We start from the raw sequence: 21260 nt of genomic DNA on the forward strand, positions 1-21260 counted from the left end.
GTGCAGAGTGGGCACATCAGGGGGAAAAAGGTGGTTGAAAAGTAGGAGGATGTGGTCCATAAAACAGGTGTGGAATGGCACTTGTAGGAGCCAGGATCAAAACGAAAGGCTGTGGTTTGTTGTGCAGCAGGTAGTGGAGCAATACGTCTCACCTGGCTTTGCATGGGTTCAAGGAGAGTCCAGAGAAGTTCAGAAGACAAGTCTGTTGACAGCTACTACTTACTTAGAAACCAAATCTGGTTCAGTAAGTCCTTGAGATGAACCGGTCACAAGCTGGAGGATCTCCAGGCCTTCTGCTTCTGGCCACTTCTGAACACTGAGCTCAACTGATACCAAGCTTGACACGGTGTTGCTGCTTTGTAGATGCTCAGGACCAAGAGCTACCCAAACAACTAGCTAAAACGTTGAGTTACCCCAAGGTATACATACGCGGGAAAGGACGTGGAGAGCTCTCGGGGCAGCTGCCTACAGCCCAGGCAGGGGATGCCATTTGGCCCGTCATGGGTTGTTTTGTTGGAGAGTTAAAGAGCAGGAGCTGAAACTCGGCAGCCAAAAACCTCCTCCGTGGCTAGGAGAGAGGCAAGAGAGAGTGGGATGCTTCTGTATCCCACAGTGCTGACAGGAAAGGGAAAGATTTTTTTGTAAAAAATTGCCAGACATACAGCCTTCCTATTTTGTGCATCACTACTATTTTCTCTACAGAAAACACCTAAAACCCGGAAAACACTTAAACTGGCAGAACATCTAGAACCTCAGCCTGTTTCAAAGACTATTGAAATCACCCAAAGACCTGTCAATTTATTTTGAGCTGAACAGGGATATAAATAACGCTATGACATTAAATAAGACTAAGACAACCACAGAACCCTGTAAGACTACTAGACAGCTATACACAATAATTTGCTTGAGCATCAGGTATTGTATGATATTACATATCATACATGTTTTGACCTGTTAAGTTGTTGAATCGTGACTGTTTATGACGTAGATGTTGCAAGGTGGAATATCTTTCTTGGAGCCTCAAAGTTACCTCTTAACATGCCCAACCCCTGTTGAACTTCAAGGGAGAATCAAATGCAAAAGGCTAAGGGTGTGAGCTTTGGTCCACCTTGGAAAATAATGTGCTTTTAACTGTAAAAAATGAAAATCTGTCATACAGCAGAGGTTAGGACCAAATAAATCAAATTCATATTGTACGTTTTCCACCCTAATCTTTCATGTCACAGGTTTGACTAGTTCAACAATCCCCATTCAGATTTAACAGTGTAGAGCTCTTACTTATGTCAAAGTATAACAAAAAAACAGGGCTACAGAACAGTCCTTTTAGGGGGATTTAAGCTGGTAAGTACACTACAGAGAAATAGGAAGATGGTCTCGTGGAAGGGAACAAAATGCAGTGGTGTGTTACAACAGAGGCACCTGCCGAGACGAGAACAGAGGAGAAAGCTGCAGTTACGCAATAAAATGACGGAGTTTGACATTCAGCGCTTTTTCTTTAGTCAGTAAATCCGTACTGTGCTTTCTGTAAGCATCAAACTGCAGCGAGAGCTCATTGTATGCCTGCTCGCTGCTTTCGAGCTGTCGTTGGAGCTCTCGGACCTTCAGATCATTGTCCACTGCTGCCGCCTCTTTCACAAGGCGCTTCCCTGCTCTCTGCCTGGCTTTTTCTGCAGTCTCCAGCTTCTTCCCCAGCTGCTGGATTTCCCGTTGCTTCTCTTGCAGAGCTTTGTCCCTCTCCACGGCCAGGTTCAGTAGTCGCTCTTTCTCCTCATTTGCCCTCTCCAGCTTGGCCTGCAGCTCGCTGCCCTGAGCCCTCTGCTGACTTTCTGTGCGCTCTACCTGTGCGACAATCTGTTGGTGCTTCTCCTGTAGGCGTTGCAGCTGGTTTTTTAGTGAATCGACTTCCCAGGCATAGGCACTTGCTTGCTGGCTCTGAGCTTCTAGCAGTTCCTTTTCTCGCTCCTGGGCTCTGCGACTCTCATAAGCACATTTCTCCTGTAAGGAGGCTAACTGCTGCGAGAGCTTTCTGGCCTGGGCAGCGAGCTGGAGCACTTCAGCTTCCTTCTCCCTCACAGTCTGGCTGAAGAGCATCTCGTTCTCCTGCCGCAGGAGCTTATTCTCCTCCCACAGCTGCATATGCCGTTTCCTGTGTTCGTCCTTGAACTGGATCATTTTTTCATGGTTGCTGGCCAGATCCATGAAGCGCCCCTCCAAATGCTGAATCCGTTGGGTCTGGGCTTTCATTTTCACAGCATCCTTTGTCCTCAGTTTCTCCAGCTCCATGTTGAGCTGCTCCAGGCCTTTGCAGCGTTTGCGTGCATTGTCTGCATTTTTCTTCAGTATACAGATAAGGCGATGCTGTTGTTCTAGGCGTGAGTGCAGCAGAGCCTTCTCACTCTTCTCCTTTTCAGGGCTCTCACAGAGTTCCTCCAGGCCTTGTGTCAGATCTTCCACGTCTCTGCCCGTCTTTGGATCACTTGTGGAGTTGGCCATCCCTGCCTCCCTCTCATCCTGAGCCATGGAGCCCCTGTCTCACACAAAGATGAGACAAAATTTTATAGCGACCGCTTCTCTTAGTGACATTCAGCGTAATTAAACAGTACCCAATGGCTACGCGGCCAACACCACTGCGATAAGCCGGTGGAGTTCCTCTGGAAGTCCAAAGAATGCAAAACCAAAGAATGTAGGCTTAGTATTTATGCAAGCCTACTCATTTGCTCGTTACTAGCTTTGCTAATTATTCCTTCTCAAAGCGCTGTTGTTGTAGCTATGAGAAGTACTATTATATTTAGGTAAAAAGCTTGTAAGTGATAAAGCTGTAAATAATTCCTTAAGCAATCCTTTTCCTCTGCCTTTATTTTCTCCTACAGATCTGGTATTATAAATGCAAGTAAAACACGGAGGGTTACATCAAACTTCTAATTGATTTATAAGATTTTAATAGTATATTGCTCATTAAAAATATTAAAAATAACTTATCCCGTGCTTAGAGATTTATGAATAAAATAAAGCATTTATACGATGCTAATAATTACTGAATGCTCTGTGATACAAAGGCTTTGTGCCTGGAGAAATGGTTCATCATTTGAGTTTTGACACTGATTTGCTGGATTATTTTAGGCATGTAATGGCTGGTTCCTCATGTAAAAATAAGGGAAATATTTATATTACATTGGCACCAAAATAATTATTGGTACCTGATTGTACAGCATGCTACCCAGACATATGAAAAGCCAGCCTAAAACCGATCAACGAGTTTTTCATTCAGACGCAGACCTGAAACTACACAGCACATGCAACAGTGTGCTGATAATCAGGTTTTGTGAATTCCTGGGCTTTGACTGGAGGTAAAGATAGGACGTGGGAAGAAGCCAGCTTCAAGGAAGGACGGAAAATAACGTACAGCAAAACTGAATTCAAGCCCGTGAAGCACGGGCAGTTTCAGAGCTGCAGAGTGGCGGCCGTCGGTAGGGACGTCACCTCTGTCTCCACCTACACCCTCGTCCTGCACTCCCCTACAGCTGTCACTACCTTGGATCCTGCCAAAACATTTGGAAATAACGGAGGAGACGGGGAAGGACTAACAGGTTTAGGCCATCCAGTGGAAACACAATGAAGAGCAGGGTTTAAGAGGAGAAAAATGTTTTCTTACCATGTGTTTTCTTTCCCCTGACCCTTTGTTGCCACTCGTGCTGCAGGGTTTCTGTCTCCATGGAGATCCAGTCACCCCAGAGCTCATGCCTTCAGCTGGGCTGGCTGGACCTGGGCCAGCCCCACGAGTGCTTCTTAGCAAACAAATGCTGCCGACACTCTGGAAAGCACCCAGATTTGGTAAAGGGAAGAGGATTTCTGCAAGTCTGAAGAACTCTCTCTCAGCTTGCGCCCTGCCTGTGCTGGAGGAGATCAGAATAGCAGGCTCTGACCTTCTCAGAACATGCCGAAGGTCCGTGGTAAGTAAAGACACAGCCCTTGCCTTAAACAACTTGAAACTTTATTCAGCAGTTAATGAAAAATCTGGCAGATAGGATAGGGAAGGGGAAAAAAAAAATGCAGCTGGAAGGAAAAAGCCAGGTACAGGTTTTGCTGACTCCACTGGAAAAGGATACGAAGCAAAGAGGAGCGAGTGATGCGGGTAAAGGATATGAAGCAAGCAAGACGAGGAGGGCACAGTACCAGACCTTTCAAAGTGGGTAAAACCAAAGTGATGCGGGTTGCCGCACCAACTAGGGTTTGCAGGCTTACTTGCAGAATGGGAGGTTTCTGAACACAGAGCATGAAAGGAGAGCTGGGACTTTGAAGCCTGGTTTATAGGACGTAAAGATGGTGTAATTTAGAACGCACACACACACATGTACATATGCGTGTACCAAAAAACCCAACCCATTCTGGGCTAAAGCAAAGATGAGCTTGTAAAGTGAAGGAAAAAAAAAAAGGAGAAAAAAAAAAGTGTTGTGTTCCTCCCATTCGTTTCTCTGGGCAAGGATGGATATATGCAGAGACATTCCAGGAGTATGGCTGCCTTGTCATAAAGGTGAACTGGAATTAAGAATCAAAGCATAGCTATTAATCAATCAACCTGCCCTTTAGTGAGTAACTAACTACACACCTTTAAAGTTCTGGTTATGGATGACTAAAACCTTTCCTTTTGACTGTAGAGCAAAGAAACTAGTTTCTTGAAACTTTTTGTCCTAATCGGCTTCATAAACTTGCATTTCTCTATCAGCGTATCATCGATCTGGAACATACTACTGTAGTTAGGAATGAGTATGAATTTGGCAGAAAGCTGTATTTATTGTAAGAACCACTTTGAGAGGAATGTCAAAAAATACCAATAATCTTTTTAAAAAAGTATATTTTGCATGACTTCAGTTAGATATTTTCAATACAGAATTCCTGCTGGTTTACATGATTAGATGTAGCCATTACCTTCAAGCACCTTTTAATAAATCAACATACTGTCCTTTAGCAGAAGGTGGCATTGTACCATTTCTACTCTTACAATTAAATCCTACAGCATGCATAGGGTAATCGAAGTACTTTTTCCACCGATAAAGCAGCTTGGTTTGTAATCTTCCCTTCCACTGAAGTTCATCTCACCAGGACAGCTTTGCCTTTTCTTGTGTATGACAACAGTAAAACAGTAAAAAGGTGACAAGCACGGGTGCTAAAGCTCTGCTGAAAATCTTTAAGTTAAAGAGCTATAGCGTGGTGCAGACTCCATGGCAGACTAACAAGGATAACAATAACTTTAAAGTATCTAGCATTGTTAAGCACTACTATACTTTTCAAAGGCGCTGCTGCGACTGCCCCTGCTGACCTCCCGTAAATTTGGAAGCACAAGGAAGACTGACTTTTCTGTGTGGTGACAGCTATCCTTATAGGTTTACCTATAATGGTCTCCATTTTCTGCACATGCTGAAAAAAAGGTATTAAAAACTGGGGAGGAGCACTGAATTTTTGTACTAAAGGGCCTGTTTTTGTTACTTGGCTCAGTTTCTCGATTCATCTAGGTAGTATGTAATACTGCTGTGTCATTAGTTAATCACACTAATTAATTACAAGTACAGTGCACAAGTAAATCTTATGTTCACATTCAGGTAGCTTTTTGAAATTTAAACTGAGGTTTGATCTATTTAGTGTGGTGGTAAGCAGCATCTTTTGAGATAATGACAAAATGCTGTGTCTGTCTCTAGGGTGGTTCAAGAATAGCGAGACAGAAGATGTTCTACTTGACCAAGAGACAAGGAGATTGACACTGTCACAAACCAAACATTTTATTTTGCTGGCAGTCAAGTTTACCTATCAAAATTTTGTACAGGATAGAACACAGCAGATTACATGACACCTGGCTGCAAGTCTAGAGCCTCAGGACCCCATCCCTACAGCTGAAGCCCCAAAGCTATTTTGACATAGCAATGCATTTAAGCTTCACAGGAAACGCAACAGCAGCAAAAGCTTTAATCCTGTGAAATTGTAGGTCATGTTCACAGCAACCTACTTTTTCCAGGTGAAAATGAATTCATATAGGCAGTGAATACAAATAAACTAGGTGCCTCTGCTTTTCCAGAATTGCCACCCTTTCAGGAATGGCTATTTAAGAATACAGAAGCAAAGTAGCTGCTGTACCACTTAAGTACAAATACGTTGTTCTGAAGCGTCGTACGCACGGTGTTCCCTAGTCATACAAGAACCATGTTTTGTTTGTATCTGGCAACGTGGAATCTGTACCAGCTACCAGTCTCATCCAAAACACCTGAAGCAGTAAGATACCAAGACTGACAACTACTTTTGGCATTTGTAAACTCCACAGACTGCCTGGCTGATGAGAGAGAAAGTGGGCTCCCCGACAGGTTGAATAGCACCTTTCCTTTTTTCCATTCATAGTCTACAATAAATACCAAGTAGCATTTAAATGTCTATGATTCAATTAAGCAATTGAGCTGGAGCTGTGAAGAGCCTCCTTCCCCTCCCTGCTCTGAGGTGCAAGATTTTACCAGCTTTTAGACCAACATAGTTGGAGCAAATAAATGTGCATTTATTTTCAGAAATATTTTGTCTGCATTTTGTTACATTGCATGCTGAATTGCTAACATAAAACATTGGGTTTTAATAAACATTTAATTCCTAGTTAGCTTTAATAGGCTGCTTTTATTAAAAAAAAGTAATACATTGTGTATTTTATGCATTTGTCTTTCTTTAGTAGCATGCATTTCTACAAGTTACAAATTCCAGTCCTATTTCCTATGCTGCAAAGCTATCTAAACCAAGGCCACCATAATCCCAGCATTCTCCTAACGGTGGCGCTGAAGCACAGATAAATTACTTTTTGCAAAAAACAAGCTGATAGAGGTACAGACGAGTACACTTTACAGAATAAATACCCAACATATTTGTCGTCACTAGAATTGGCACGTTCAGATCCTTTAGAGTAGCATTGAATAAAAAAAAAGTTTGACCGCTATGCCTTCAGCATTTAAGAGTAAGGTTTGTATACTAGCAAGACAATTAACGCATGGATAAGAAAACTTTTTATAACCCTGATTTTTGATAGTACATTGGTGTGAACAGTCCTCTGCACCTTGCAGAACAGGACACCAACAGTACCACTTCATGTAATGCTTCTTTCATTATAGAAGCGACTTTAATATCCTAGAAATGTACAACTACAGATAAAGGAACTTTCAAAAAAAAAAATTCTTCATGCTCATATTCCTCGCTGGAGAGATCTGACGTGGCATAATGAGGATACAGACACATACTAATGAGCATGAACAAAATGCAACCTGTTGCTATCTTATTAATAACACTTCATGAACAATCCTAGAAGCGTACAGAGAGTTGACTTGCCTTTTTTTTGGGGGGTGGTAATTTAGATTATTTAAGGAATTGGCAATGCTTCAGTTAGGCAACACAAGCATCCAGGTATCACAGCTACCTCTACCACTGAATTCTGTAAGTCCCTTCTTTCTTGAAGTAATTTTCAGTGAGTAAGAAATAAAAGAATCCCTTAAATTTACATAATAATCTGCAGGCAGAAGTTTAATTTGAAATACGAAGTGACATTTGACAGCACAAAACCAGAACAGCAACAGAGCAGCGACTGTCAAAACAGCTACTGTGTTCCTCTTCCAAGTTTCACCCCCACACCTTTAATTTCATTCCCAAGGTTTCTTTTTGACACTAGCAATTAAAAAGCCACCTTATTTTGTCAATTTTGCAACCATTAGCATCCTGAGAGGCAGTGTATCTTCAATCCATGTGTTCGGCGAGTTCATCATCTTCTCCCAAAGGGCAGTTTCATCTGAAGTAGAATCCATCCAGTCTACTGTAGTTCCATAGCTTTTGCCTAGAAAAATGTCAGTTTTAAGAGAAACGTTGCTGAATGTGCTGCAGAGTTGACAGCAGACAATCAAGTTTGCCTGTCTTCTAAAACGGTTTCACCTCCTCGGGTAGCTGACCTAATACTTTGAAGATCCAGTTCTACATTTTTACACTTGAACAATTCTGTCAAATACAATTAATGACAGTTTCACACGGAAACCTCATCATCTTTCTCCAGGCTTTTTTTCCTTGTAATCCTTAGTCTTTTTGTCACAATCCCAAGGAGAAAGATTATCATCTGAGAGGGTTTAGGAATAAAACAGGACACTGATTTTGTGCTGAAATACAACCTTGGGTACAAATTCAAACTGAGATTTACTATCCTAATTTGTATTTTAGGTTATTCTGGTGAACCATGCAAGAAGTTAATTTGGGAAAAGTAATTTTTTCTCGTATTTGCTTGAAAAGACTCCAAACACATCCTCACCTCAGACCAGAGAGGACAGTGAAAATACAATTCTTCTATCTGCGCATCTTATATTGCCCTTATGCTAAAAACTTGTTTGCTTTTATAAGTTTTCCTATCCAATGTCTTCAAATCTTATCATGCATTCCCGATCTAACCTTTTATCTCCACCCAATACTGTCTTTACATCACATACAAGCTTATGCATGCAAAAACTAGGTAAGACATTAAGATTTTGGGTGCAGGAATAGCATATTCTTGTACTTCAAACAGTACCAGATACAATGTATGGCCAAAGGTTTATTTCTAATATTTCTCCTTACCTGGCAGTCATCCTAACCCTCATAATGCTACTAGTGTTTACATTTCAGGACCTGTGCTGAAGAATAGGTAAGTTACTGAATGAAACTCTTCAGTAAATAAATAACTGAAAGGCTGTTAGGTGATCTTTGCAAAAAGAGAAGAAATGGAAAGGAAGAGGAAAAAAGGAAAAACTGTGTTTTGTAAGTTAAGGATTACTGTGTTGGTTGTCCAGTACCTGTTCCAAGGCCTATCCTGAGACCTCCCAGAAAGTGGTTGGCTAGTTTGTTGTGATCCCAGACTGTGAGTTCTATGCAGGCTTCTTTCAAATCTTCTGGTCTAAAGCCATCATAGACCATGGTGTGGTTGAATACTGGGTTTGTAGTTTTTGCCACTGTTCGTGTTTTCTGGCGACTTTTTCTGCTAGTGTCTGGAAGAATGGTACTTCAGAAAGAAAAAGCATTGTCAGTTTGCACTTGCACAGCATAGCCTGCATTAAACATACCGAACAGACAAAAACTACTGATTCACGCTGTCCTTTGCATGTTAGAATGTGCCTGAAGGTAAGACGCTTTAGCATCATGGAAATGAAGTCAAAGGTCATATTCTCAGTCCCTTCCAAGAAATACTGGCAGCATGTATCCAGCCTTGTGCTTCAGAGGATGGAAGGGAAGGGGGAGTCAGGTGGGGAAGAGCACAAGTGAGTTCATTTGCTGTATTATCAACTAATGATGCTGAAACCTTTTTGTTGCTGCCAGAGATTTCCCAACCATCTTGTTATTCTTGTCTCTTTACATTTCCAGTCTGTATGTGGAAAGGAAGGAGGAAGAAATACAACTATGCTTCTCATTTCTGTCTCCTCCCATGATTTGCTAAGCTAAACCATACTCTTGCACAAACAGGCTTTGTTTAAATGCAAATAAAGGCAGGCACAATTTTGACACACTAGCCCTTCCACCAAGTAACTGAGCAAACAAAATGAAAGAGTAGCGATTACGCAGGAAGTTCTCCCAGTATATTTTACTTGGTGGTATATACTTAGTATGTTGAAGTTGTAAGCCCTGCAGGACAGTTTGCATTACAGTAACGGAGAATCAGAAAGTAATTAGGTGTTTTTTAATTTGAATGTAGAAAAATGAAGATAAGATTAGAAAGCACAACAGTAGCATTATTAGGCCACCATGTCTGATGACTTCAACCACAGTTCTTACCACTTAATAAAAGAGTTGAGCCTGTTGCCTCTCAGAAGAGGAAGGTCATGGCATTCCTTCACCCAGATGTGGACCTCACCAGTAGATAGAGTCTTCTTTCCTGTAAAAATGAAACAAAACATCTAATTAAGCCTTGTAGATCCCTTTTAAAGGTAATTTCTATGATGCAGCAGTTCCTGCCCATTTGTAGAGGTGATATTCAGCCTAGACTCTCATTATCTCACATCTTAATTCAACCTCCCTCTCTACTCTTGAAGCTGCAATCTTCATCCCATCAAAGTACTGCAAGATCACATCATGTCTGTATTCCTACAATGACTTTTCTTCTGTTACAACTAAACAAATACATGCTGCTGGTCTTCTCTTTCCAAGCCTCCTAAATAAAGAGATCAGCTTGTCTTCAGTCTATGTGATGTTAGCATTTATTGCCGCTTGTTCTTTCAGATAAGCTCCTTTGTGCTCTTAATGTATTTGATTCTTACTGACTGCCTGGCCGGCTGGATTAAAGACCTGACTTCACTGTCAGATCAGCCAGTTATCAGTTGCCAGACAAGATTAAACCAAACAGATCATACTGCTATAGATTTCTGCATTCTAAATACTCATTGCTATTTTCTACTTCTAATATTGCTTGAATTTAGTGTGTTGTCATTGTTTATTTAGCATATCACTGTTTATTTAGCATATCACAGTACCTGCCTGATGATTTATAATCTCTAAAATTATTTGTGAGAAAACAGAATTTTGTTACACATACAGACTGCATTACAAATCTAAGATTATAACATAAGGTAATTTCTTCTGTAGTAACATTAAAAACAACAAAAGATCCTAAAGTGATCTTCAGATCCTAAAATGAATTCATGACCAGGGTGACTTAATCCTCTAGGGAAAAAAATATTTCTACTTTTATGTTAAAACAAGATGTCTGAATTGGCTGAAAAACATTAAACAGCTTTTTTTTCTTAAAAAAAAAAAAGAGAACAAAAGCCCCAAAGGCCTGACAAGCCCAAGCAAAGAAGCAATGCATACCTCCAACAGGGTGTGGGACATACTGGAGGGCTAGTTTCATCTCCCCTCTGTTTTCTAGTTCAAGAGCCATTGTTGAAGTCTGAAATTTAAGGAAAAAAACTCACAAATCTCAAATCTTGCAGTTCACGCACAGAGTTTACCATGCAAAGGTTTCCACTGGAACAAGCTTGATTTCTACATGAGGCAAGTTTTTTTCCCCTTTTTTCCTTATGCATTAGTCTTCCCTCAGTTTACAAGGCATGAGAAATTTTAGGGCATGTTTAACCACTTGACAGTGCCTCAGATATATAGCTCTTCCACTAAAGCAGAAAACAAGACCCTGGAGAGGCCAAAAGGTTTTGATGGCACATCTTTTCCACTGTTGTGCTCTTATTTAAAACTAGTACATATGCTCTTTCAATGAGGAAACTTACTCTGTGCAACAGAAAGTGTACTTTAATAAACTCATATCTGTAGGAATGTTTTGATCTAAAAACCAGCCTCAACAAGAGTTCTCTTGCAAGAAGTCACAAGAATATGTCACTTCTTCATAGAGAGTCATGGACCATCTGTAGATGGAACATGGCACCTGTTAACATTTGGTTACATTTATCTACCCAGAGCGGTTTTAAAATCAGTCAAATTAAACTAGTGCTAAAGACTTCCATGACATTCCTGTTTTGTTCTACAAATTATAAAACTGGATTGAGCTAATTTTGGGATGAACTAATGAAGTAAACTCAAGGGAAAAAACAAACAAACAAAAGAAACCAGAACCTCTGGCAGTGGCTTAACTAAAAGTTTAGATTTTGGCTGAAACCCATTAACAAACAAGAGGCACATAGACACGGAAGTCATCATTACATCTGATATTAAAATGTTGCTGCACTTCGTATTCTCAGTAGGTTTACTTCATACTCAGGGAACAAGTGTCTTCAGGTATCTGTTGCAGCAACATGACGCAAGTGAAAAATACCTTGAAATTCCTACTCCTTAGATTATGAGAAAGTTTTTCCTACTATAATAGCTAGTACTTACTAGACTAATAGAAAACTCAGAACTGTATGTTCCGTTCACCAGTAAAGAGGTATTTATGATTATAACCAGCACAAAAAAACACCAAACACACAAGACCAGGCCTAAATAAATGACTTGGTTTTGCACTTACACAGCGGAAAATACAAAACAGCTAACCCACCCTTAGTAACCTACCCTTGGCTTGAGTGGAAACCAGTTGATCTGCTTGTTGGATTTATCATTCCAGTCCCAAGTTCCTAAATCCAGCTCCACTTCACCAAGGAAGCTATTCCTCCCAAAGGTATCATTGTGCCAGACAGAGATATTAAGGCTTTGGTTCTTCAGGAGACCCTTCTCAATTTTATACTGCCAGGAGGAAGAAATGAGAAAAAAAGTTAAAACAAGCTGGATTTTCATCAATGATGTGTCTGAAAGCGGCAAGGTTAGAGAAAAATGTGTCCTGGTTTATACATCTGTAACTGCTCACTTCATTTCAGAACAAAACTCTCTTCATGTTTTACTTTTTATTTCAAGCATCTTGAGCTCATACTTTACTTGTGTTTGTTCGCAAGAAGTATACAACAATCAATCAGTGTTCTCAATGCTGTATCCAGAGTACACTGCAGAGTTAACCTATGAATGGAAGGACATAGGTACTTCTATGGAGCAATCCATCTCATCCTAACATAGACGTCTTTTCTGAGAGCATCTGGACCTGTGCCTAAAAGTTAAGGTTCCTCATACTTCATGCATGCAGTATTTCATGTCTAGCAATAATTTGATGAATACCCGCAGTATTTCATTATAGACTGGATTAAGTGTTTTCTTTTTCACAGAGGTCTTCCGTTTGCCCAGCTTGTATTTCTCTGGAAGCAGGTAGGTCTTTACATACCTAAAATTTAGACAGGCTGGTTAGAAGAGCAAAACACCCCACCCTTTCCAACTTCCCCTTCCAAAATACACAAGTATTTTCTTATAAAGTAAAAGAAATCCACTTAACTAGCCATTATGTTGTTAAGCTTGTTACATTTAAGAAATGGAATATAGTGAAGTATAACAATAGTTTCCAAAGTGGAACATTAATCTCCTTCTTCCGGGGGTAATCTGTTCAAATGTCTCCTCAACACATACAAATACAGAATATTTAAGTATAGAGTATGCCTAGATATCATATTTATAGGCTCTAATCCTATTGAAAACCTATCAAAGCAGGATTTACCATCTGGAAAGTTGAATTTAAAAAAAAAAGTTTCACATTCTTAAAAGTTTCATCTTCCCATGTTAATATATATACCATTTTATAGTGGCAATTCTATGTTCAGTTCAGAGTGGAAAACCATGTAAAGCACGTTATAGCTTTTCATTTATTTATTTGGTTGTTTACTCCAATAGGTTATAGTGATTGGAAAAAAAAAATCAGTTTTCATTTATACATTAAAAGAAGAACTTCCATTAGGAAAAAAATTACTCTGTTTATACTTACGGGTCTGAACGCTGTCGCTTAACATCTGCCACTGCCAAGTCTTTACATTGGCAAATAAAAATGTGGAGCTCGTTCAGCTGTTCTACATAGTCAATAGTAAACTGAATGCTCCCCTTCACATCAACATTGCCAAAGTCTGCACTGTAGATGCTCATTAGACTTCCGCTCACCTGTATCATACAAGAAGAGAAAAATTTTCCAGGCACTGCATTTCACCAGATACTTCAAGTGTAGGGTAGAAGTTATGCTCAGAATTCAGACAGTGAAGAAAACAACGGTGTCCCCTTTAGATGTAATAACGAAGTGTAATGGACACTGTTACACAAGCTTCTCAGCAAGCAGATTAACAGAAGAAAGTTATTTGTAAATCAAAGGTGTTAGGCCAAGTTTTCTACAAGAAACTTGGATGTGTTTATTGCATTGAGATAGAAGAAATAAAGTGATAGGATGCTGTAGATCTGGAGGTTGCCTGTGATCAGATCCTTGAAATATTACTTATGTATCTCTTCAGCTGATCTTCCTTGCAGAACGCAGAGCCTGAGTTTAGGACAACAGGCCTTCTGAAAATACCGACAAAAAGGTTAGTGATAAAGTCTGTGGCTGAATTAGATGCCTAAACAAAACATACTTGAAAATTAGACCCTACACAGGTAGAAAGAGAAGGATGTACAAATTTTTTTTTAAATCTCAACATCCTTCCCCAAAATTCTCCTTTTTCCAATAAAGTCTGCATAAGTTAATGACTTTTGGTTAGTTAGTTCACTGACTTAATTATGCACCCCACATACCAATACTGTCTCTTTCTTTCACTTATTTCTCCCCCACCCCCGCTTCTCCTTTTCTAAATGTTTGCTCTATATAAATTGATCCCTACTTTCAGCTACAAATGTGAGCTCTCAGGGTAAAAGCCATCTCTTTGTTCAGTGTTTATAGAGTATGCTGCACAATGGAGTCCTGAACAGGCTCCAGTATATTACTAGAAAACAAGAAAAGCAAAACCAAATTTTTTTTTTTTTTTTTTTTTTTTTTTTTAGGCAATTCCATGCAAGGGTTCACATAACAGAGAGGAACGGAAGGAGGCAGAGATGCCAAGGGAAGAAAGATAAGAGGAGTAAGAAGGGAGACAAAAGAATACTGAAGAGATTAGCAAAAGCAAAGTGCCATTAAAACAAGGTTTTGGTTTACATACAGAGGATAAGGAGGCCATGCCAGAAGAGCTGCTAAGATTGGTTAGAGAGCTGGGACTCTTCTTGATTCTGCCAAGGGAATAACTGCTTTCTGATGCTGTATCTGTCTCTCTGTCATCACTCTACAAAAACATCACAGAAAGAAAGTCTGTGTAGGTTCTTTATAGTCACAAGGAACATAAAAAAAAAAAAAAAAACAACAGAATTTTAATGCAGATTGGGACTCAGTGAAAACCTGAATTTAAATCCCCTTGTAGTACCAACATAGGTAATTAATATTTCTTAAATTAGGCCATGCATTTAAAAAAGAGCTGAAAGGGAATTTTTCTGACGGAAAGCCTACACTGAAAGTTTTTTAAAACCTGGTTGTATTACTGCTTTTTGTTTGGTTTTAAATCTCAAATAGCAATGAAAAAGTACAAAGTTAACTTTATTGGAACAATTAAACTCAACTTCTCTACTTAACTGTCTCATGCATAAACTTATGCAAGTGATAATGCTCAGGTCTTTTACCAGTCCCTTTCTGTTATATAGCAGATACCATCAATTCTGTAGCCTCTATCTTTAAGGCAGTTAGCTGGCAGGTAACAGGCACAGTAGAACAGCACTGGATACAGCTGGCTTTTGCAAAAAGCCTTTCTTGCAAGAGGGCAAGCAGGGCCCTGCTTTTGCATCAGGGAACTGCAGTTTTGGTTTACTTGGTCATTATCAGGTTACATGCTTACAACCCCATTCTGTCTCTGTGCTATCACTGAACTAAAGAATTGATGCTTTACTTCCCACGTGTGCTTTGGCATCTTCCTATGCAAGCTGTTACAGAAACCATCATCTCCCTGTTGTATTCCATCCATGAACGATTTACAAGGCTTCCCCCCTCCTTTATACAGTTTTGAACTGCTGTCATAGATCTACTAACAGATGCAAGATTAGTAAACAACAATTTCTACACACATTAAGAAAATGAGTATTTATAGAAACAAATATCTAGCGTATAAACATTTTCAGTAAGTCTTTATAAAGATCCATTGATTGTAGCTTCTCTGGCTGTATCTATACTGCTAAGTAAAAGCAGGCCAGGATTGTTCCCCAGTTCAGAGGCCAAAGCTAAGGCCTGACTAATGTCCATCCTACCTAGGGCAAGGCTCCTTGGGAGAAAAATTGTTTTGGAGAGAGCTCTTTAGGACTGTCCAAAATAAATCCAGGGAGCGAAGTAACAGTTAAGCGGTGTGAATAAATCAGTCCCGTTACATGGGCTTTTTGAAAGACAGGAAAATCCTAAGCCCTCTTGTAGAGGAAGGCTATATGGTTTGCCTAAGACCATTTTAGCTGCTGTCCACACAGCGGGTCAGCAGAAGAAATGCAGGACTGAACCCAGTTCTGCTTACTTTCAACCCTGTCCTTAATTTACTGAGCAAAGCCTGCTCTCTGGAGAGGAACAGTCAAAGCTCTTCTTGTGGAGGTTTGTGGAACGTCTAGAACTTCAGAGACAAGGAATTATTAAGCACTGGAGTGGGTGACTGCATGCCTCCAGAATGCATTACATATGTGATTTTTTTTTTTTTTAAGTTAATTCAAAAGGTTAAATAAGGACATTGTTGCTATTCACAAGTAGAGAACCCTTAATTTTTTAGGCTGTTATCTCTTTTAAGCAGAAGGAAAAGACACTGGTACTCTAAGGGATAGATTTCTTTGTATTTCTTCTTTAATTAGGAAGTATGCTATTATCAGAATTCATTATTTTAAAAATAATTCCAGAACTGAAGTAGCACATACAAATGAGTGTTAATAATACCGTGACTACATGGTGTCTACAATGCTTATTTCTAACCTGTTATTTCTACCAAATTTATGTTATGCATTCATTAGTTTTGTGCTTCGTATTGGCCAGATGGTACTTCAGTGATGATAAACTCCAAGGCAGAACCAGCACATGGTATACATACATGCTATTTTTATAGATATACACTCTATTTTTTTATATATATATACACACATGCACACATATATATGTGTGTGTGCACGCGTATGTATTTTAAGACATCCTGCACTGTGAGCTTGACAACTCAAGACAGGGTTGGGACTAATCACAATTTTAAAGATAAATTTGGGGGGCAGAATAAACAGATTTGGCTGCTGACAATTCCTTAGAATATCAATATGAACCATCCCCAAACCCTTTCTACCATGACCAGATTGATTATATATAGTCCTTTGGCTTTCAAGTTATTCATCAGACTGTTTCATTCAAAACCCATTGAGTAAGCTTTTTAATTGGCTTCTTACAGAGGCTGTAACTGGTTGTTTTTAGATGCCAGATACTCATTTCAGACTTGTTTGGTATCCCACCTCTAATACTTTGAAATGCTCATCTTTTGATCCATCCACAGTACAATGTTAATAGCCTTAGAAAAGTTTCCTGTGCATTCTTCTCAGCAGAAGGGGCATTAGGATGGTGTAATTTTAGAGAATCTTTAACTAAAGAGGTGTAATCCATAGACACTGGATGGTTTTAAGTTCTGCACTTAAGGTAAGATTAATCAAACCTGTAACAACACATTTTGGTTATTTCAGACTTTAGGAGGGAGTAGGGTAAGACAGGGCACAGTATATTCCTGATTCTGACCCTTCAGTCCTTTTAGACATGTTTTTAAAAAAAGAATACAAAATATCGATGCTTATGCTGCAGTTACAGTGATAAGGGCTGGGGTAAGCAGCGATTCCTCATTTTATAGTACAGACACAGGTATATTTGTGGTATCTATGCCCCAAATTCCTGTGTCCCATTTAAGCCTGTGTCCACTAATCCACATGCCTCATTGACAGGACTCAGGTGTTTGTACCACCATTTGGGAGACCTGGAAGACAGCATCAGTAACTTTGATTTGCTAACAGCTTGGGCGAGGGGGAGGTTTGCACACACATTTGCCATACAAATTCACATTCATACTATGGCACTCAAGGGAAAAAAAAAAAAAGAAAAAAGAAAAAAGAAGAATCTATGGTATTGTCCAAGTTCAATAATGACGAGGTATTTCCTATTCCTCAGAGCTTCCTGTTCCCTGTGACCCATGGAACTACCTCATTTAGGCATTTATAGTAGGACATTTGTGCTTGGTCTCCACTCCTCTCTTTACTGACTGTTTGGGAAGTCATAGCCCAGGCAGTTCAAACCACTTTCAAACTTCGGTGTCATTTTAGGAGATTTGAATATGGCCTCAGAGCTTATTCGAAGGCCCACACCATGATGATGATGATGATGATGATGATGATGATGATGATGATGATGATGATGATGATGATAACAATAATAATAGACTTACAGAGGCACAGTATGTTATTGTAAATTCTGAAATTTCACTTACACAGAGTTAACAGCCTGGTACCTGAACCTACATCCTTAAGCAGAACACCAAGCTAATAGCCCTCTGAGAAAGGTTACCAGATGGTGAATTTCTTATGGTCTTACACGCCCATTTGAGATTTTAGGCTCTGAAGAAAATAAATGTATGCACATATGTGTGTTCTGAAGAAAAAAAAAAAAGCCCTGTTAGCTTAAGGATAGAGATTGCCTTTGGGAATAACAGCAAGCGTTCGCTATGCTTCAATCTCCTAGATAAAACATGCTCTGTATGTTTAGCTGTACATACTGGACTAAAGCTTTTGAAAGGTTAATCAGCCACAGGTCGTTTAGGATCAGCTCCTGCTTGTTACACCACAAGCTCAACTCCATGCCACGGTCCAATAGTAAACTGACTTGGCAGACCCTGGAAAGCACTATTTGACAAATGCATAATGCCACAGTAATCAAAAGTTTTAGTCACAATATTTCAGAGATGGAACTTACCTCTTCCTGTAGGAATGATGGTACTGACTTGCTCAGTCCTTTGAGTTTTTCAGGATTGGAAAACAGCTTATTAGGCTTTGAAGGCACTGTGGAAACTGAAGAGCAGCAATTCAAAACGTTTCAAAAAGTTTGCACATCAAAGCAGTGCGATTTCGTAACGGGACACAGTTAGAAACAAACAACTTCAGATGAAATACATGCACATGCACAACCAGTTTACAACTCGGATGCAAGACTCCCCCCACTCTGGACTCGGAGAAGCTATCATTAGCTGTCATCGTTTGACATCTCATATAACACTGACCAAAGAACTTTGGTAGGAGCAGAAATGTTCACATTGCTTGACGTGATGTACAAGCCTGAGTGCTGCAAGCAAATTCTCATCAAATGTGATGAAGAAAAACATTTTCAGTTTACCTTCTAGATTTTCTTCCTAGAACAAGGATAAGTGCACTCATGCACTAACCACACCATCATTGACATTAGAGTCATCATGAGGTTCTTGGTAAGAAGTTAGTGTACAAGCCAAACTCTGTTCTTTTATTTACTCAGACTAATGGCAATAGGAACATTTGTGTAAACCAAGCAATTTTTAGGCCTGAACTCGGAAGTTTCAAGTATTCCTAGTGAATTATAAGATGCATATTTCATTAATGATGCAGGGTTTTTTGCAGACCATCTCTTCAACTTTTGTATACCTCTACTGAACTTCACTTCCATGTTCTTTCACTGTACAAAGCTTAATTGCACAAACTAGCCTTGCAAAAATCCAGTTTGCAGTAAGCCCACGATTCTCAGATTTTTCCATGCTCTAACACCACTTATATTTAATAATGCACTAAAGCTCTATGTCTTTGGACTGGATACATATTGTGAAATGCACCAATACTGAATATCATATGACAGAGAATTATTTAGCAACAAACAGCCAGCTACAGGGGCATGTATCTATTGCATAAAACGAAACACTGCACACATGATGGGATTGTTTGCAAGGCGCGAGTTAGGCTTTTCCAAAGCTTTTGCTGTTGAAGCTCAAATAGTGCTCAACGTATCAGTTATTGTCAGTATGTAGTTAGACGCAGTTTTCCCATTGAGCAAGTATCCAGTCCAGATGTATAACTTGTTAGTTGTTAAATAAAAAAGGATTTTTAATGTATTAGTTTAAATATCGGTGGAGAAGTCTCTCCATTGTCTGCTGGAAGAATCCTATTACTCACTTCCTGCTGCATTTTCATTCCTCTCTTGATGCTGATCAGGTTTCAGACCTGCTCAGTGCAGTATTGACAACAGTCATTCAGTAGCACAAACAGCTTTGCAATGTTATAAACAACATCAATATATTTCACATGTGGGGAGTTTTTGACTTCCCCAGACCCCATATGTTTCTATGTTTTGCGTTGCTGTCCTCCTTTGAGGAGCTGGATCATAACAAAAGTAACATGAGTGTACAAGTTAAGCAAAGCAAAAATATGAATAGTATTTTCAAGAGAACTTGCCTTATTCTGTCTGTACAGCTATCAATTTAGCTGAGACTGTAGTTTTTTCAAAACTTCACTCTTAAATTTAACTCAAAACCCCTACATGTCTACACATTCCATATTGAATATATAACATGCTTTCAGTACAGGGTCTCCATTTGAAAGCAAAACATAGTATGCTACTTAAGTCTTGTTAACTTACTGGACATTGCATGCACCCTATTATGTTACGGTCAACCTGTTATACTATAGGCCACTAACATGCAGAACGCTTTAAAGCATCTAAAACATGACAATAAATGCAACTGTGCACAACTGGTTTTTTAATGCAGTAAATAAAGATTTGTGTGTTATATTCCACCATATTCAGTGTTATTTGATGGTTTTCTATTGTGTTCATCTTCACATGTTCTTGGATCAGGTTTGCTTTTATTTTGTTTAGATTTGGAATTTCTAAAGGCATACAGAAAAATTTAACAGTAAGGCATCTGTAATGCACTAATGGATTGATGATATCAACAGCAGCTGACCTAGCGGTTCATCTATTGCTTAGAGTAATTCTACTTTGCTGGACTGAGACAGGGATTATGAGAGGTTCCTTTGCAACTGATGTCTTCTAAAGGGTGTTTTGCATGAGCAAAAGTAATCTTACATCTTATAATGCAACAGATGAACAAACAAATTCAATGTCTACTTCGGCCAAGTCTTTCAACTGAGCTAATGCTCAAAGCTCTCAATTATTTCAGTAACTGTTTCATAGGCTGAGTGACCAAAGGCTAAAATAATACACTGGTAGGTGGCGCAGAGTTTCTACAGATATAGCAGGATATAACATAAGTATATTCCTTAAGAAAAAAACAACACAACAAAATTCTGCAAAAGCATTTAAGTCATGCTGAAGTTAATCAAATCTAAAAGTGCAACACAATTCTTGGTTTCAAAACTCCTTCACTAGCAAACAAGAGGCCATTAAAAAAACAGTAAACTTCCACGCAGACACAAAAGATATTTACCATCTTCAGCACTAAGAGCTAATTCTTCCTTTGGATTATTTATTTTTCCTTTATCTGTGCAGGAAAAAAGTAACACGTGGTTAGAAATTTTGCTGTTCAGTTCGATAAAATGGATGGCAGTGGTAATCACAGAATTAAGAGTAATGAGGACAAAAAACCCAAACAAACCAGCGGAGCCGTGAGAATGGTTAAATTCAAGAGATGCTTTCTACTTCACACACTGCTTCAAGCCTACATCCAAGCAGCAGTCTCATGTTGACTCAGTTTCTATCAGTGTGCTGTTGCAACAATGTTAGTGCATACCTAAAACCTAGAAACTAGTTAGAAGCAAGCAATAGCATAAGTAGTATTAGAAGAGTAATTTGCCAACAATAGCCAACATCTTTCAAAATCTACACCTCCACACTTCAGTTTACAAATGTAAGT

The 21260-nt window shown here is 39.3% G+C and overlaps 2 protein-coding genes across 5 annotated transcripts in view; both read right to left on the minus strand.

The window, feature by feature from the left end:
* Positions 1 to 1452: 1452 nt before the first annotated feature.
* On the minus strand, positions 1453 to 2520 carry CCDC89 (coiled-coil domain containing 89). Its single transcript, XM_076330873.1, has one exon. It carries the CDS (start codon positions 2518 to 2520, stop codon positions 1453 to 1455), a length of 1068 nt encoding a protein of 355 aa, XP_076186988.1.
* A 4021-nt stretch (positions 2521 to 6541) lies between these two features.
* SYTL2 (synaptotagmin like 2) overlaps positions 6542 to 21260 on the minus strand; it is a 62275-nt gene continuing 47556 nt past the window's right edge. For 3 of the 4 annotated variants that reach the window (XM_076328403.1, XM_076328402.1, XM_076328400.1), the window contains 10 exons: positions 20835 to 20888; positions 18341 to 18435; positions 14499 to 14618; positions 13310 to 13479; positions 12616 to 12718; positions 12022 to 12192; positions 10831 to 10909; positions 9799 to 9898; positions 8826 to 9031; positions 6542 to 7846 (listed from right to left, as the gene is read on the minus strand). In XM_076328403.1, the coding sequence (XP_076184518.1) occupies positions 7701 to 7846; positions 8826 to 9031; positions 9799 to 9898; positions 10831 to 10909; positions 12022 to 12192; positions 12616 to 12718; positions 13310 to 13479; positions 14499 to 14618; positions 18341 to 18435; positions 20835 to 20888 (1244 nt within the window). In that variant the 3' untranslated portion in view covers positions 6542 to 7700. The remainder of the gene's footprint in view (positions 7847 to 8825; positions 9032 to 9798; positions 9899 to 10830; positions 10910 to 12021; positions 12193 to 12615; positions 12719 to 13309; positions 13480 to 14498; positions 14619 to 18340; positions 18436 to 20834; positions 20889 to 21260) is intronic. The other variant, XM_076328401.1, reaches the window with a different exon arrangement.

Source organism: Aptenodytes patagonicus, chromosome 1 (assembly GCF_965638725.1).
Source record: "Aptenodytes patagonicus chromosome 1, bAptPat1.pri.cur, whole genome shotgun sequence".
Classification (NCBI taxonomy): Eukaryota; Metazoa; Chordata; class Aves; order Sphenisciformes; family Spheniscidae; genus Aptenodytes; species Aptenodytes patagonicus.